The 17281-nt window shown below is 42.9% G+C and overlaps 1 protein-coding gene across 12 annotated transcripts in view; it reads right to left on the bottom strand.

The window, feature by feature from the left end:
• CGA (glycoprotein hormones, alpha polypeptide) overlaps positions 600-17281 on the bottom strand; it is a 35263-nt gene continuing 18581 nt past the window's right edge. For 2 of the 12 annotated variants that reach the window (XM_021389455.1, XM_021389454.1), the window contains exons 2-4: positions 12143-12249; positions 10467-10651; positions 600-8991 (exon numbers count right to left, since the gene is read on the bottom strand). In XM_021389455.1, coding sequence (XP_021245130.1) covers positions 8914-8991; positions 10467-10651; positions 12143-12242 — 363 coding nt within the window. In that variant the 5' untranslated portion in view covers positions 12243-12249 and the 3' untranslated portion in view covers positions 600-8913. The other 10 variants (XR_002436291.1, XR_002436293.1, XR_002436294.1 and 7 more) reach the window with 10 other exon arrangements.

Raw genomic sequence — 17281 nt, 5'->3', positions numbered from 1 at the left:
AAATACAGAGTGCTTTGTAACAAAGAGAGGTGTGTGGTTGTTGGAGCTTCACATTTGTACTGTAGTAAATATGCATGTGGCAGCAGGCAGTTCACCCATTCACCCATCTACCTATATTCATGCCCAAGGAGATGTGTCCTTTTCTCAGAGAAGGTCCTGACAACATGCTGGTGGTAGCTTAAAATCCAGCAATACTCAGCTTTCAGGGATGTCTGGTTGCAGTTTTTCTGGAGAGGATCATGGTTGTATTTTGCTATATGAGTGCATGCAATTACCCCTCCAATATGGATTACGATATCTAAGAAGAAGATGACAGAGTTACAACAGTCCTGCACAAATAGCCTTATTCTTCCAGCCCTTGCAATGTTTTCACAGCAGGGCTTGAGGACAGGGAGAGGACCTCAGGGAGCAATCTTTTGGTCTTTTGCACCATCTGCTCAGAGGAGCCTTTACCAAATACAGAATTTGTCCAAACTTCCTTCCTGTAAGGTCTGTTTATATTACCTGAAGAGGTGTAAGTGGGCGCTGTGGTTTCTACCCTTAAACAACAATCTACAAGATATTTTGCCCAGCCCATTGAAATGATGGTTTAAAATAACAAAAGCAAAAAACCACACTTTATTCCTGGAAGAAAACAGTAACAATTTTACTTGATATTTTATACTAAAGTATAATATGAAACAGAAGAAATAGGAAATATCAAGGGCAGAGCTTTAACTGTAAGTATCAAAGGAGTGACTGCAAATTTGGTTTTAGAAACTACAAAGCACGATTCAAGTACGTGATCATTTCTCAAGAGTGATTATGTATACAGCAAAGGCATTATTTTAACACATTCCTCATTCAAGATTCCCAGGGTTTTCTTCAGCCCTGAGCAACTCTCCAATCAGGCAGCCTAAAAGCAAAAAACCTTTGTTATTATCTATGCTGTGTTTGTGGCTATTCCGATATAGTGAGTCACAAGCTAAACTGAAATGTTGTCCCCAAGTTTTCCTGCAGCACCTTAATACTCAGTTCAAAAGTAAGAAATGACAGCTCCTTCCTGAGCTGATCCACAACACCTCAATGGATCATAGCACAACAACTCCTGTTTCCAAGCCCTTCACAGGGGGCTGTTACACTCATGACACCAACAAAAAGTCAATGGGCCAGTGGTGCCCTAGGATGTTCTTACCCTGCAGAGCACAGAAAGGCTTGTACTCATGATAAAGCTTAATGTTAACAAGAGTAGTGAGGTGCTGGCACAGGCTGCCCTGAGAAGTTGGGATGCCCCATCGCTGGAGGCATTCAAGGCCAGGTTGAATAGAGCCCTGGGCAGCCTGAGCTGTTGGGTGGCACCCTGCCCATGGCAGAGGGTGGAACTGAGTGGGCTTTAAGGTCCCTTCCGACATAAGCCATTCTGTGATTCTATGATCATCTTCACCAGCTACCTTATTATGAGCACTCAGCTTTTTCTTCAGTCTCCTTTCACTCTCCACTGACAATGCATCCTCAGCAAGATAATGTTTTCTCATCTGTTTGGGATGAAAGAGAATCAGTAAGATTAAGAAACTGGAGAAGATCCTTGTTAGGAACCTATATCAATGGGAACAGCTGTATCATTACCCAAGTACCAAACTGAAGAAAACCCCACCATGAAGAAGCACATAAGCTGACCAAAACACAACAAAGGAAAATAGCATCTCTAATGTCTATAGGGCCACCTTCCTTCTTGAAGCACTGGATGTGTTTATGCTTGCCATTATCTCGGCATCCATAGCTGAAATGCTCCTAATGACCATGCAATTTCCCATCTCTTTTAACTGGTAAATTAGAGCCGTTTCATCTGCCCACCTCCAGCCCTCCCCTGGGAGGCCCCATCAGCTGGAACCCCTTCTCCTGGGCTCCATGGATCCCTTTCTGTCTTTTCAAAAACACATGGACCAATGTTTTGCACATTAATTCATTTGGTGACTTTTCAGAATTGCTTTGTTGTTGCATCCTCCTCTGGGAGGATATCTGCATGAAAAGAACATTATGAACCTCTTAGGATAAAGATATAACACAACTGAAATGACAAACACATGTGAAAAAATAACTATTTCAAATCAACTCAGAAACTGGCAGGGAAAAAATATAATTCTCCCTTCTTTGCCTTGTCTGACCTTATCTTACTTGGCAAATTAATGACTGCACACTGTTGTAAAGGAGTGAGGACAAGGAAGAACAACCTTGAGCACTGTGTGCTGAGAGAGAGCTGATGAGCCTCCGCACCAGCCCAAGTATCACTAGGGAGAAGATGGGCAGAGAACGATGAAGGGAGAGAAATGGAAAGGAAAAAAATAAAGACAGAAAAAGAGCATGCTGGCTTTCCCAGCACTGTGAGCTGAGCTGTGTCTGTATGGGGTGAAAGCTCTTGTGTTGATATAGGCTAGCCAGCGACCTTACTTTAATCACTCCTGGAAGGAGGAGAGGCAGGGACAGGAGCTGTGGTGGGAGCAGTGGTTTCATTTCTGGCCCCGACCTCCTCTGGGCTCTCTCCATACGGAGGTGTTGGAAGTGGAGACGCAGCCAGGAAACTCAGGTCTGGCATTCTCTGAGCCTAATTATCACTAGGCTTGGTCCAAAGGAATATATCCTCATTGATTTTTCAAAAAAGGAAAGCTGACTCTGCTGCGAGCAAACCTGACCCCAAACCCACTGTGAAGGCAACTGTTCAGACCATATCAAGTCAAAGCTTGAGCTGGGTGCCAAGATGTGGAGTGTTTTACAATCAAAACAACACAGAAAGCAGAGACGTGCCAAAATCATGCTGGAAGAGTGCTTTCAAAGGAACTTAGGTTGCCACAGAGTTGGAAAAAAGGTTTCTCTTATGAAGTGAAACCTGGCTAAAGGATAGGAAACAGAGGATAGTCTTAACGTGGCTTTTCACTTTTCAGGAAAAAATGCTGGATCCAGTTCCATCCAACACACTCATCAGAGTCCTGGTGAAGGAAAACCACAGCAAAATTTCCAGATTTACAGATTGTATTAAACTCCTCCAGGCAGCCAAATGCTATGCTGATGAAGAACTCTGGAAAGACCACACACAACTAAATGGGCAAATATATGGCAGATAGGCTTCAGATAAATGTAAGGCAGCGCAGCTAGGGAAAAAATAATCAAAACAATGCCTACAGCATGCTGGATACAGAACTAACAGCAGCACGTCAAAAAAGAAGAAAAAAAGAAGATCTTAAGTGTAATCATTAACAAGTCTCTGGTTGTCAATAAACGCCAAAACAATATCAAGGAAAAGGGTCCCAAGAATGAGTCAGAGGGCATTGTTTTGCTGCCATTTCTAAATTTGAATTAGCCCCACTCGAGGACAGTTCATGGTCTGCCCTCTGCAGCTGAGGAAGGATGCAGAAGAGTTAAAGCAGGTACAGAGAAAAGCAATGAAAATGATCCAACAGCTGCCTGATGGGAGAACCTAGAAATACTGGGCTCTTTGTCATGGAGAGGAAAACACAGAGAAGAAAAACGATTGTGGATTATAAAATCATGAAAGCAATATCTAGGAGATTAGTTTAAACAGATTAAAGTGGGTACTTTTTTTACAATTCCGTAACTTACTGTGACAGGAGGTTATGGAGGCAGATAATAGCAGCAGCTTCAAATGGGTCTAGATAAATCCATAGGAAAGGAGTTCATGAACAGTACAAAAAGGACGAGGAAGAGAAGAACCCTCTAATACCCCCAAAAATCAAATGTGGATACTGAGAGTGGTACAAGGGGAAATGCCTGCAAGAAGAGGCCAGCCTCATATTTTGCCCTAAAGCAGCATCTGATATGGCCAGAGTCAGAGAGAGTCCTTGGGCTACACAGATGAATGATTTGACCAGAAAGGCATTTTTTTCTGCTTTTAGAACAACCACACTGTGGAGAGAGACAGATGATTTTCAAGAACAAATTGTCAAAAAAATAGAAAAGAAATACCCAAGAAATTACACTGAGCTGAAGGCCTATCACCCCTCTCCCTCCCCCCCCCCCCCCCAAAAAAAAAAAAGCTGTTTTTTTGCTATTTCCCTCAACCAAAAGAGGTTTCTATCATACCTCAATATACCCAATGGCCAGGCAGGACAGTGATTGTGCACATATATGTACGCAGTGTTTGTATGATGCATAAGCAGTGGTGGCATCTTACTGCAAGCTGACTGTAGCCACTTGCTGGGTTAGCATATGCCAGAAACACGGGAAACTGCATAGCAATAGGGAAACCCCTTAAAGGGGGAAATCCTCCAGACGCTAACGAATCGTTGGTTTTATTCCATCACAAAATGTGTTAGCGTATTTCCTAAAGCTATTTTCACATATCTTTCTTCATGGCAATGCTCTTTGACATAACCAAATGGCCTTCTCCCCACTGTGGAGGCTTCTTCTGTACATAAATGTATCCGGCTGTCTTCCAGACTTGTCAGAGCAGCCTTCTTTCACCCTGCTGCAAAGTCTGCTCTTGGCCAGCACAGGTCCTGGGATAAGCTTCCCTTTCCCCCTGACTGCTGTTTAAAATCATTGTTTAGACAGGGTAAAGGATGGGAAAAGGAAGGCTCCTGCTAATTTGCAGCTTCTCAGACTTGCAAAGAGTAGGAGGCCTTGTAAGAAATTTCATTTCATTAAAATCCCTGCAGCTCACAGGCTTTATCTTCCTACTGAGAGCTCACCCTTCCTGATCATGTCAGACGGGGAATGGAAATTGCAATACCTCCAAATCATCAGAGCTTGCAGCAGGGAGGCCTCCACACTGACCATCCTCACATCTGTTCCTCAGCAGCACTTTAACCCCTTGCTCAGTTTTGAGCATTTTTTTGGCTGATAGGTAAATACCTCAGATCTCCACCAAGAGACAGGTCTGCCGAGGACACAGCAAAATGCTCTTCAGTGAGGCTGGGCACAAGCCCTCAGCAAACAGAGCTTTGTCAGAGAGCTCCTCTGTGCACAGAATGAATTTGTTATTAGGGCCATGGTGATGTAGGTTTATGTAGGTCACTGTGACAGTAAAAACGTATCATTTATATCTTCAGCCCACATGAGCTTCAGCATTTTTAATCTGCAGTATTAGCCTGACTGATTTATTGCTACTTATAAACCACACTGACGAGGACTTCATTTTATCTCCGTCCTCATGCTGAAATGCAGAAGCTGCGCACTGGCTGTTCGCATAAACAAGAGATCAGTCTCTTCTGATTTTGCGATCCTTTCTCCCAGCGCCCTTTTAAATATATACAACTGATCTACCCTCTGTCCCAGCCATTTCCTAACACAAGGAAGCTATATTGTACTTTTCCTTCTGTTTTCCATTCCTACTGGAAATTTGGCATTTAGCCCTTATAGGTATGTGTCTACACTGCCTTCCAGTTTCTATTCCTACTAATATCCCAAGCGGCTTCTGAACCACTCATTCTCTATTACGGTCAACTGCATTAGCTTTCTCATAACACGTAGTAATGCTTTTCCTAGCCCCGACTGTGCACCAGCTCACTCGCTGAGCACCACCACTTTCCTTGCTATGGCTTTGCTTTTCATACTCACATGTACACATAAACAATTCAGTCTTGTCCTGATTTGAGCAGTATCAAAAATGTATTTTGATTGTATATGTTCAGAGCTGGCTGCTGAATCCTGCAAGCCCTAGGGCCAGGATGTCTCCTTGCTGAGCACTACTGCCCAGCTGGGATTCCTGGGCACTCTGGGTCTCAGGACTCAGACTGGATATTCACATAAACATGCACCCTGGTCCCCCCAGATGCTACCACTCTTTGGCATATCAGTCTCTCCAGCTGCTGGCACCAAGACCTATCTATGGGTCCCTTCTCCAGCTGCACTTGCATATAGGACAGTGAGTGAGATTACACAGAAAAAAAAGTAGTTAAGTAAAGGATTTAATAAGAAGATGGGATAGACTGCAGTGATCAAGCAGAGGGCTCAGTCAGATAAAGCATATTGACTGGCATCTTGCTTACACAAAGCCGGCCCTTTAATACCCCTCTCTCCCCTGTTTTCACATGCTTGCTCCTCCCCAGTTCAACCCAATCCCCCTGACCACTGCTACCTCTTTTTTTCCACCTCTGGCCCTTTCTCTAAGTACCCCACAAGCTCCTTCTGATACCCCACAGTAAGTTCTGCACCGCCCCACAAGACTCTCTCAGATGTCTCGCCGTGCTTCTCAGCATTCACAAAGCTCAGCCTGCCACCACTAACACCCTCAGTGCTGCCACCATTCCTTCAGAACACCAAGACCCATCGGTCATGGGCTGAAGGGGTCTGCTCTTTGTCATCGTCTCCCTTATCACCTGCTGCTAGGTTTGTGTATCTCAGTGTATAATTTATTACTTTCCTTGTTAAGCGGTGTTTCTTTCAGGCTGAAGGGCTTTAACCAGATAAGGTAATGAAGGGGGTGCTCGCACATTCCATATGCCCTCACAGTAAACACTTTGCCAGCCCTTGATGCAAAGGTCGCTTCAGAAGGGAGAAGGATCCACAAGTTGAGAAATTTAGGAGTAAGTGGTTTTGTACAAGCAAGAGGGAATAAGCCAGAGAATGAAAAATAGAGCAGGCATTCTAGAATGATACAAGGCTACAGCATCTCATGTCTTCTTCAAAGCATGGTTCTCACTCTAATTTGTTACCATTTTTCAATATTTCTATGATTTTACAATGAGAAGGATGAAAGCTGTTTCAAAAGATGCAAACAGAACTTTATCATGTCACCAAACTGCTCTTCTGGGCAGGACAGGAAGGAATAGACCAGCAGATAAAAGGTGCTGTTGGAGGATCTCACTTGAGTTAGAATCCACCCAAGGAGACATTTCACAGGGCAAATAGGCACTGCAAGGCAACCTTGGAGAATGTGTTTCCCTGCTCTCCATTTCAGTCCTGTCAAAGTTATGAGAAATTGCAATACCATTCTCAAAGGCAATCAGCTTGCAGCTTCAGATCACTCCTCTCTCGTTGCCTAGAAATCCCAGGCAGAACCCGGATCCCCGTAAAAGTATCTGCATCAATCATGTTTAATAAAATTGCACAACAGGTTGGAATTGTGAGTCAGCTTTAGAGGCTGCTTGACATGTATTCCCATAATGTATTGAGCAATGATCCAGAATGAGAAATTAGACTTCTCAATACGAAAACCTTTCCTGCTGATGTTATTAAACTCATACTAAAGACCACCCTGCTGGACTACATCCCCTTTGAACAAAAGTAATACTGAAGCAAAGATATCATACATAAAATATCACAAAAAACTTTCCAGGAGAGTGATTTTTTTCCAGCTTAGTGACATCAGAAGTAACAGAGCCAGTCTCCTTGACAGATTCTGGAATAACCACTGGAAGTTTCTCCAGGAGCAAATTAGGTAAAACATCTCCCAGGAATGGCACAGCACAGCTGACTCTGCAGTACAACACAGGACTGGGTCAGACTGGTGGTTCCAGAGATGAGACTGAACCAGAGATCAAATCCTGGGGATCGGGCTTTCAGGATTTACTGGACATATGCTGAATAATTTTGCTTTTTTCTCTATCCACAAGAAGAAGTCATCTTTGCCACAAAACCCTATGGTATTCTTAGAAAACAGCAGGTGTGAGTGTACAGTGGATTTAAGTCATCATTAGATCCTGCCAGTCCTGGGCTGCTCCAGGGCCTCATCAAAGGCTAGCCCTGGAGGTCTGTCATTTAGGACTGCAGCAGATATCAGCCATGGCTATGCCCCAGGGCACAGCAGCCATACTCACAGCCTCACCCCAAGGTGCCCTCCCCTTTCTCCATCAGAAGCTCTGCTACACATTTGTACCATGACCCTCACAGTATCTGCTGCAGGGAAGTACCCTGCAAATATATCTGTGGCCTTCTGAGAGAGCACATTTAAACCCTTGCCTTTAGTGATCACAGCAGGACTGATGTTCTCATTACAGATATTTGGGTTAAGACAAGTGGAATTTATGTATTTCACATTCATATGGGCAGGCTGCAGATTCACAAGCAGTTCCTCCAGAGACTTCACTCCAACCTACTACAACCAAACAAGTGCTATCTCTAAAATCCCCATTTACAACTTGAAGGTCATCGATGCTAAATATGTGTTCTGTGGTCCATTTAGGACCTAATACAGTCCCTTCCTTTCCCATTTGTATATCTCAGTCTGGCACATTGCATTTGGGAATTACTAAAGCCCTATGCCATGCTGCTCAGCCACACGTTAAATAGCTAATACAGATGTGCTATGCCTCTCCTCTACTGCTGCTACACTGCATAGGTCTTTACAAGATCTCCTTCTGCGTCCATTTATCGATATGGGAGAAGATTAAATTCAAAGCAAAATCAAAGATGGCACAGAAAGGCAGAGTACATTGCACAGATTGCTGTTAAACTTTATGCCACAAGTTAAAGAGAAAAAAAAAACAGAAAAGAAGCAAGAAAAACAAACTGTTGTGTTTAAAAAAAAAATCCAAACATCACTAAATGAATAAGGGGAAATTACTGTTTCTTTTTCTGCCCACTTTCCCACCCCTCTCTTCCTCCTTCCTCTGTTTGCCACAAAAACAAACAAAAAAACATAGAAATGAACTCCTACAAAATCTCTTTTTTGTTGTTTTAAGCTATGAAATCATCATTTTTCCTCAAGAAACATCGACAATTTATCTGACAGTTTATTTTAAAAATAGGTCGAGCTTATGGTTGTCATGCAAGTGCTGCATCTAATCCCTAATGGAAATAGTTAAACTTACTTAAATGCATGAAGAAGCAAAGAGGAAATAAAACAGCCATCCATCTCATTCAAAAGTCTACTCAGTGTCTTGATCAGAAAACACAAGATTATACACAGCGGCGCTATAAAAGCCGAAAAACAAATATTCCATTCACCGTTGTCCTTGATCATTAACAAAGGGACAGGCTTTAAGATTTATGATAGTAGCAGGTACTGCAGTGACAATCTGTGTGGTTCTCTATCTTCACATTGTCCTTAAGGGTAATCTTAAAAAAAGAAAACACACACACAAAAAAGAAAATAATTAGGATTAGCTACACAGTTAAAACTGCAATCTCAAGCAAAAGATTTCTGAAGCCTTTTTCTTAACCCCAAGCAGTACACAGGCTTCAAGGAGTATGTGAACTAGAGCGGCCTCTGAATGCCAGTCTGTGAAGCTGCATCATCAGTGGCTTTTGGAGCTGTAATGAGATGGTTTTCAACAGCAACATGCAGCCTGGTGTCCCTAATTTGGCACATTTTAAAGTGTCTATTTTTCAAAAAAGTGTTGAGTAACCAATCTATGACAAATCAGGAAGTGTCTTTAACATACTTCACAGGGAGATTAGAAAAACAGAAAGCATGAGCACTATGAGCTATTTTTATATTTTTTATTTTTATACCCAAACTTTATTTCCTGCCTCAGAGCAAGCATAATGTTGGCGGTCTAGAAAAACATCTATGTTCTACTCAGATGAAGAGCTAAAACGTGTTCAATTGTAGGTATCTATAGGTAATCCATATATTTGGGCTCACATTGCAGCTAGCGGAGACCCAGGGCTCCGTCCAGTTGCGTACACAGAAAGGCTGATAGCCTTTTCAGACATCAGATGGGATCCCACCATGCCCCCAGCTGCCACTCCAGAAGGTCTTTTATGGGTCCTGTGTCTGCCAGCTATACACAAATGTCTTGAGTACCCTAGGGTATCTCAAATGGCACCAAACCTGTGAACCAGTAATTGAACTGAGCCCCTCATCAGCACACTCAGTGAGCATGATTCAGATCACCATATGACAGCTATCTTGGCTTGCATCAGCTAGCTCACCATGATTACATCAGTTTAAGGTTTCTTCACCTGAAGCTGAATCACTCCCAAAATAATCAGCTTTAGCAGAATCTCTCTTCAAGAGAACCTTCCAGATGGGACTGTTAAATGCTCAAAGTAGCTGCACATGTTTACAGTTCCCTCCTGGTTATACTATTAAAAGTAAACACAATCTCAATTAATCTAATGAGTACAGATGGTTTTGGTCCCTCATTCCCAGGTACGTAATTGATAGTATTGACCAGCCACGTTCTCAGAGGACTCCTGCTTATGCAGGAAAGAAGCAAGGAAAGTGACTAATTAAAATCAAATCCACACTTCATGACATTTAAGGAGAGGGGATACATCCAGGAGAGTTAAAAATGAATGGACAAGAAATCCAATTCATGCATCATGAGTCACAGTAGTTTCACTGAAGGCAGTGGCACTGCACCAGTTTCCATATCCCAACTGAATATCAGAGTTGCTACTGGTTAACATTTTAATTTATTTTTAAAAAACAAGTGAGCACAAGTGTAAATGATATAAGTACCAAGGATGCTTTCCTCAAATAGCTGCTCAGTGCCCTCCAACAAAAACATATTATTTTCTATTTGCTGCTTCATTTACACATTGCCTCCTAAAACAAGCTTAAATGGTCTCATTTACATTCTCACCTTGGTGAATGCCTTTGCTACGCAGCACGTTGCTTCTGATGTAATGTTCTTTGGAACAAGCATGGTTTTCTTGGACCTCATTGGAGTGGGATAGGCCCGGGAGAAACAGCACCCAGTGCACTGGTAAATGGGGGCTCCTGGTTTTGAGAAGAATCTGTTTTCCCCTAGCTTGCACTCTGGACAACCTGCCATAAGAACATGTAGAAAAGACTTTTACTTGATGGCCATTCATCTTCAAAGAGAAAGGGAAAGCACAGGCAGTAAGAGGAAGTACTGGTTGTGTTCTGCTTCTTGATGCACGCAGAGCTGAAAAGCACAGAAACAAAAGCTCTCTTCTTCAGGGTCCTTCAGCTCCACATCATCCACTACTTGTAAAACTAGAGTGCGCCTTTCCAGGCAAGGCACAAGCATTTATTTTCTGTTCTTTCTAAGTTAGTTTTGTTGACAGCATTTTTTCAGTAAGTGTACTACAGTAGCTCTACCTATAAGATCTATTAGCTGCGGGTAGTTAGTAACAGCAGCATTTGCTAGTGCTTCCTAGGCAGTGCCTGTTTTCAGGTAAAACTCAGTTATCTGTGAATATAAAATATGCCTGGTGACTTCAGGATTTATGTAGCTTGCATTTTTCTATATTTTGTTCAAATCTTATTAAAGAAAATCAATTGGCAGAAGGCAAATACTCAACACTATTAAAAATCAAATCATTTTAAGTGTGAAAATGGGTTTTTACCAAAATGCTTACGTGTTAGATTACAAGACTAAAGGCTACAGTGAATACAGAGACCTGGCAGTGGAGAGGAACAGTGGCAGGCAGAGGAGCCCTCCTAACCTGATCATCAAAATGGAGCATTCAACTCCCCACCCAGGAGCAACAAAAGAAAAGGTTTAGCATGTTGGCCCTGGCAGGAGGTAGACTCGGGTGCAACTGGAGGAGACCAAGATCTTCAGGCCTGCTAGGAGATAGAGAGGAGCTTAGAGAGAGGCTCTAAGACCAACTACTGGAGGGACTCACACCGCATTCACGTGTATGAACACTACGAACCTCAGTCCTGATTGGCCAGAAAGGACAAACAGGATCAAGCTGTGTTGTGTTAATACTGCTGCTGAGTGGATGTTGGTAAAGGCACTGCTTTCTCAGTGTTGATCCATGAGACCCACCTTGCTCGTGAGGAGTTTGTGTGTGACCCTATGGGAAGAAGTGCTCAGCCTATTGTGTGAGTTGGAGCCTATGTTGATGGAAATCTCTATGGCACACTACTACACACTGTGGCTTTGTCCCAGTAAACTCATTCTAGCTCTGGCTGCAGCACAACAGGTCTTTCAGAAGAAATATATTCGATGCATTATGATGAGGAACTAATGTTTTGCTATTCCTGGTGTCGTGTGGCCACTTTGATGTCAGAAATACAGCAAAATGAAACATTTCTATTTGATAATGTTTCAAGGATTAAGGTCACCACATCAAGATGAGGTTACTGTCATCAGAGAGACTCATGACCTGGAGAAATCAAGTTTAAAGAAGGAATAGGAAGTAAAAATATCTTGAGTAATTATACCTTCACATCCCAGTGTCAATAAATGCAATTGAATGATAAGATTTATTACCACATTTATAAAACAAGTTTAATTACTGCTTTTTACAATTGTCCTATTTCTGAATGCTGAGCGCAGCTTACCCTGCATGAGAAACTCTCCATCTGGGAAAGTATGAAGAAGATGCAGAAATACAGACAAAATGGTCAAAGTGACAGCTGCATACTTCCTGTAGCAATCCATGATCTTTCTGGAAATACAAATAAGCACATTTTTAAAGGACTGTTTCACACTGGTTACAGTACCATTATCTAGGCTACACACTAATACAGCATTCAGTGCAAGTAACAGGGACAATTTAAAACCAAGAGCAGAAACTGAAAATGTAGTACACTGATGTGCATTTTATAGCCTCAGAAAATTGACTTCATCACCACTCTCCTAACAAAAATGTGCCTCTCCTTCTGGCCTTAAAAATATTTTCTGAATATTAACATAAACCATAGTGCATAAACTTCAAATACCGTAACTGTCTAATATTTATGATAGAGTGGAGAAAAGACAGCAGACGTTTATGGAGAAGACAACAGAATCTGTAGAATCCAGGCCATGGAAAGACTAATTTCAGATAAAATAATTTCACATTTGGACAGTTTCCTGAGCCAAGAGTCAGATTATTTGTCTAGACACTGACCACTTTAGTGCCCAAGTCCCCACAGACAGATTTTCATAGTCCTGTTCCTAGGTGGAAGAAAGCACCTCTTCCATTACAGAGAGCTGCCCCCACTCAGTCGTGATCCCAGTGGGAGGGACATGCTCCTCTCAGACAGCAGCCCAAGGAGACACGGTGCCAAAGGGAGCTTGGGAGGGCTTAAACAGCCCTTGAGCCACTTCCTGGGACACCTCTGCTGTTTAGTGGCCTCGTCAGGAGAGTCCCAGCAAGTTCAGAGTCACCATCATCTTCTGGACTGAGATTTGCATCAGGCTTTGTTTTACTGGCACTGTAGACTGGCTTCTGGGTTCTGATCAACAGATGAAGAATACAGAAAGCTGGTTTGATATAAACTCACCTTGGTTGGTTCAAACTTTTAAAAATGTGCAAGAAGGCATATGCTGCGTGGCACGTCTGTTCTTGTGCAGCTAGCAAATGAAATGAAGTGGCCATAAATGTTGTATCACATCTTCTCTGTTCTCTGACATACAGTTTTGTGGCTATATTTGATCCAGATCAAATCTAAACCACGGGGTAATGTATATCTCGGATATGAATTAATAAAAACCATAGCATTAAATATGCAGTACATATAAGCTGTGGCCATATGAATATCATCCCAAATTCTCTCTCTCTCTCTCTATTTTTTTTATTATTACTATTGCCAGTAAGATTTCATGGAGAAGGACACAAAACCTCAGTTCTGTCCCTCCTCATACCTAAGAAAAGGCTACATGCAGATCAGCAGGATGCTTTTGCTAGTTACCACAGGATCTTTCAAGTCATTCTCAGGCATTGCTGTACCAGCTTGGTCAGAAACAAAAACATAGTCGTGAAGGATGGTGTTTCTTTTCAGCAAGAATAGTGTCACATGCCTGTGACATGACCCTTCATAAAGGAAACATAGGCAAGATCTGAGTTAGCCTAAAACAAGTGTGAGGATGACACATTTAGGCATGAAGTCTGCAACTGAGTGTCTCAAGCACAAGTCTTGCCCAGTCTCTCACTCATGGACTTTTTCTGCCCTTGCAGATCTTCCCATGAGGCTCTTTGGGCTCAGCACTGTCCGTGCCCACCCTGCAGAGATGGTGTTTTGCTGCAGCCATGCAGCAGTGCTGTACTCACTGCTACCTGGCCCCAGGGACACTGGGCCCAGGCCGCACTCAGCATACAGAGCCCACAGATCCCAACCACCACCTGCCTTATGAGAAACCTTATCTGATCATGCAGGTCTCCCTGCCCCTGCAGTCACAGCCCCAGGCCACACCGGCAGCCAAACGAGGTGTGTTTGGGCCGTGTCTGAACAGCAGGCCCTGCAGCACCCCAAGTGCAGGCAGCACCTGGGGCCAGGCTCTCACAGTAGGAGCTTGTGAACAGTTTCTGTGCCTGTGTAGGCCACCTGACCCCTTGGTTTTAAAGATGGAAATTGTCCCCCAAGAGCACGATGGCTGACAGGCAAGATAAGGCCTCAGGCTGACAACACTTGATACATCATAGATACTGAAAGTCACTTGCTTTTGCAAGTTAAAAAAGTTAAGAGCTCTTCGTCCAGTCACTCCAGTCATTGCTGCTACTTCATGATAAATATTCTCCAGGGAGGGATCCCGCTGTGGCATCAAGTATTTATAAAAATGCAGTGACAGTGAAAACAACAATAATGGCAACAACAAAGACATTAATCTTGAGATTTGGTGTAGAGGATATTTAAGCATGCCATGCTATTGGAAAGGGCACTGACATCCCTAAGAAAAAAATATAGTAGAAAATCAAGAGAGCAAAGAATAATTAAATGGAATCAGCTTTCATATACTGGCAAGCTATTTCTTTTCAGGTTTTGCACCTCCCCAGCAGAATCCCTGCAGAGACTGCCACAATGATGCAAGCGTACAAATAATGCCTGCTTGCATCCAGATGGAGAGGCAAACCTGAGGTGGTCCAAGGAGAGAAGCCACTTGCTTGGTATGATCATCTAAGTGAGCCTGGAATATCGAGATGTGTACAAAGAGTGTATGGATTAACAGAGGGACACCCCATTGCCATACAAATTCCCAGAGATATGTGGGGATGTGAGGCTTCCACGCACAGGTCAGCAGGTCTTGGTTCATTGATCAAACAGACTGCAAAGAAGGAAGGAGTCAGAATGCTATGCAACACTGATCATACAACAGAGTTTTGAACTCAGGACAGCGAAGGAAACAAAACCAGAGAAGCCCATGATCATAGCAAACAGAAAAAGCTCATGCCCAAGCAGATGACACTAAGACCAAAGACAGGATGATGAGAACACAGCCCTTGCCTGATCAGAGTTAGCAATGTGGAAGGGAACAAAGTTTATGAGCAAGCCAGAGAGTTATAAATGCACAATACGAGCAACAAGACTTTTTCTAAGTAAGATAGCAAATACTAGAGGTAAGAAATCAATCTGAAGTCCAGCAAAAACGAAGGATGGAGAGGACAATCAGTTTGCAATAATGGGTGGCAAAGGTTGGGTGCTAGGTGCAGCAGACTTCACCTCCTCAGTCCCACCTGCCCAGCATGTCAGTCCATGTTGGCAAGAAACAGAGGATAAAGGAGTTAAAAGCAGCCAGGGCAGAATTTGAAGAAAACCCACTGCCAGTAACTGTGGAAGCACTGGAAGGAAGCATTTGGAAGAAGTATAAAAAACTAGTTTAGTAAACATGTGTATGCATGAAGGCTGAATACTACTGGTGGTTATTTCTCTCTGCTATGGCTTTTACATAAACCCATCTAAGTATAAGAAGTGGTCTTCTGTGTTTAGGTGCTACAGGAAACTGGAGATGTGTGTTAAAAAAGAGAGCCTGCATCATGCAGCATTGTATAGCAAAGGACAGCTACAGCAGCCTGGAGTAATGCCCACCAAACGTGAGACATGCATCTCTGTTTCAGCCTTCTCTTAGGCTTAGCCATGGGCTTTTAACATATCCAGCACTCACTCAATGCTATCCAGGTTTTGTGATAAGGCAAGCTTTGTGCATCCCTTCCTCTTTTCAGATCTTCAGGGCAGATCCAAGCCAGCTTGATCTGACACGTCCACTGAATGAATTCAAGGTGGCCACACTGAGAACACGCAGGACAACGAAGGGTGATAACACAATAGCCTCATAGGAGCTTTAAACAGTGCTCTCAGGTTTCTGAAAGGCAGCTGCCAGCTCCCTGCGCTCTGCTCCCTGGACAAAAGTTACCTGTGTCCGTACCATCAAGGTGGACATTCACACCGTTTACATCAATCAACACTCGTATGATTCTGCCAGACATTTTAGGAAGTGAACTGAGCTCAGTTGCATTTATGAAGTTGTGCTGAATAAATTGATCAGACCCCTCCCTTCAGAAACAGGATTTTTCTTTGAAGGTTATTTACTGTATGTGCTCTTTTCAGCACTACAGATGGGGTGTGACTGCTGGCAGACTCGCCTGTACTGGGACACAAGAGCATAGTTTAGCTTCAGGCCCTGCTCCATCTGGGGGCTCAGAACTGGGCTCAGTGGAAGGAGCCAGCTGGAAGCGTTCATTCACCAGCAGGAGAAGACGACAAACAGACTTTTCAAAACACCTCATTTCTACATCACCCTGATCATTTTGGTAAGTCTGAATGATCCACTGGCTCTCTAACTAAACACCACAGCCACTGACTGACTACTGTGTGACTTCATGCTCTTTGCTGAACACGTTGTGGCATTCTTTGTCATAATTTTTCTACGAATGCATATGATTTGGTACATTATAAGGGTCTGAGGGAATCCCAGAGGGAAGTTGTTTAAATTAAACTAACCAAAAAAGGGAATTGAAATTGCAGTTTTGCACTTCCTCTATTGAGTCAGACTGTCAGGCTCATACTAAAAACAAAGACGTGTCAATAAAGCCCAGACACAAGTGTCTCTACTCTAGCAATATGACAGCAATTTAGCCCCATGTTTTTATTCTGCTCTGCATTTGCTTTTTTGACTGTGTCCATGATGCTAAAGCAGTTAATATCTATACCACCTCACAATCAAATTCAATTAAGCTTTTAATTTGCTCTGTTAATTATTATCTTTCTTAAGCTATTGGAGCATTATGATTTGGTTATTGTGATTATGTAATTTGTGAATTTTAGCAGATCTTTGGAAAGATGGCAATTTTACACCTTCCCCAGCAGGCAGAGTCTCACCTCACTGTTTACAATACCTTGTCTTTTTCTGTAAACAAATTATCCTATTACCAGTTACCATAACAAGGATAGCTTGTTATCAGTGATTGCAAGCAAGTCTTCTTTTCACATGCATGTGGGACTCTGTGGATGTCTTTATGTTATGCTCCATGGAATCAGAATTCCTACTCCAATTCTGTGGTCTTTGTCTTTGCACAGACGTGCCAGAAAGCTTTGTTAGATGGGCCATCTTTGTACTAACCATATGAAATAACCTAATGTCTTCAGCATAAACTTGGGATGTCCCTCTATGCCGTTCTACGTAGTGACTGTGGTGATGCTGTGCCCAGCAAGAGCCAAACACTCACACTGTGTTTCTTTCTTTCCAGAGTGGTTAGCAGTGATGTATGGCTATGTCACAGA

Source organism: Numida meleagris, chromosome 3 (genome assembly GCF_002078875.1).
Source record: "Numida meleagris isolate 19003 breed g44 Domestic line chromosome 3, NumMel1.0, whole genome shotgun sequence".
NCBI lineage: Eukaryota > Metazoa > Chordata > Aves > Galliformes > Numididae > Numida > Numida meleagris.
The sequence above is the reverse complement of the archived record's forward strand: the minus strand, read 5'-3'. Positions and strand labels throughout refer to the sequence as shown.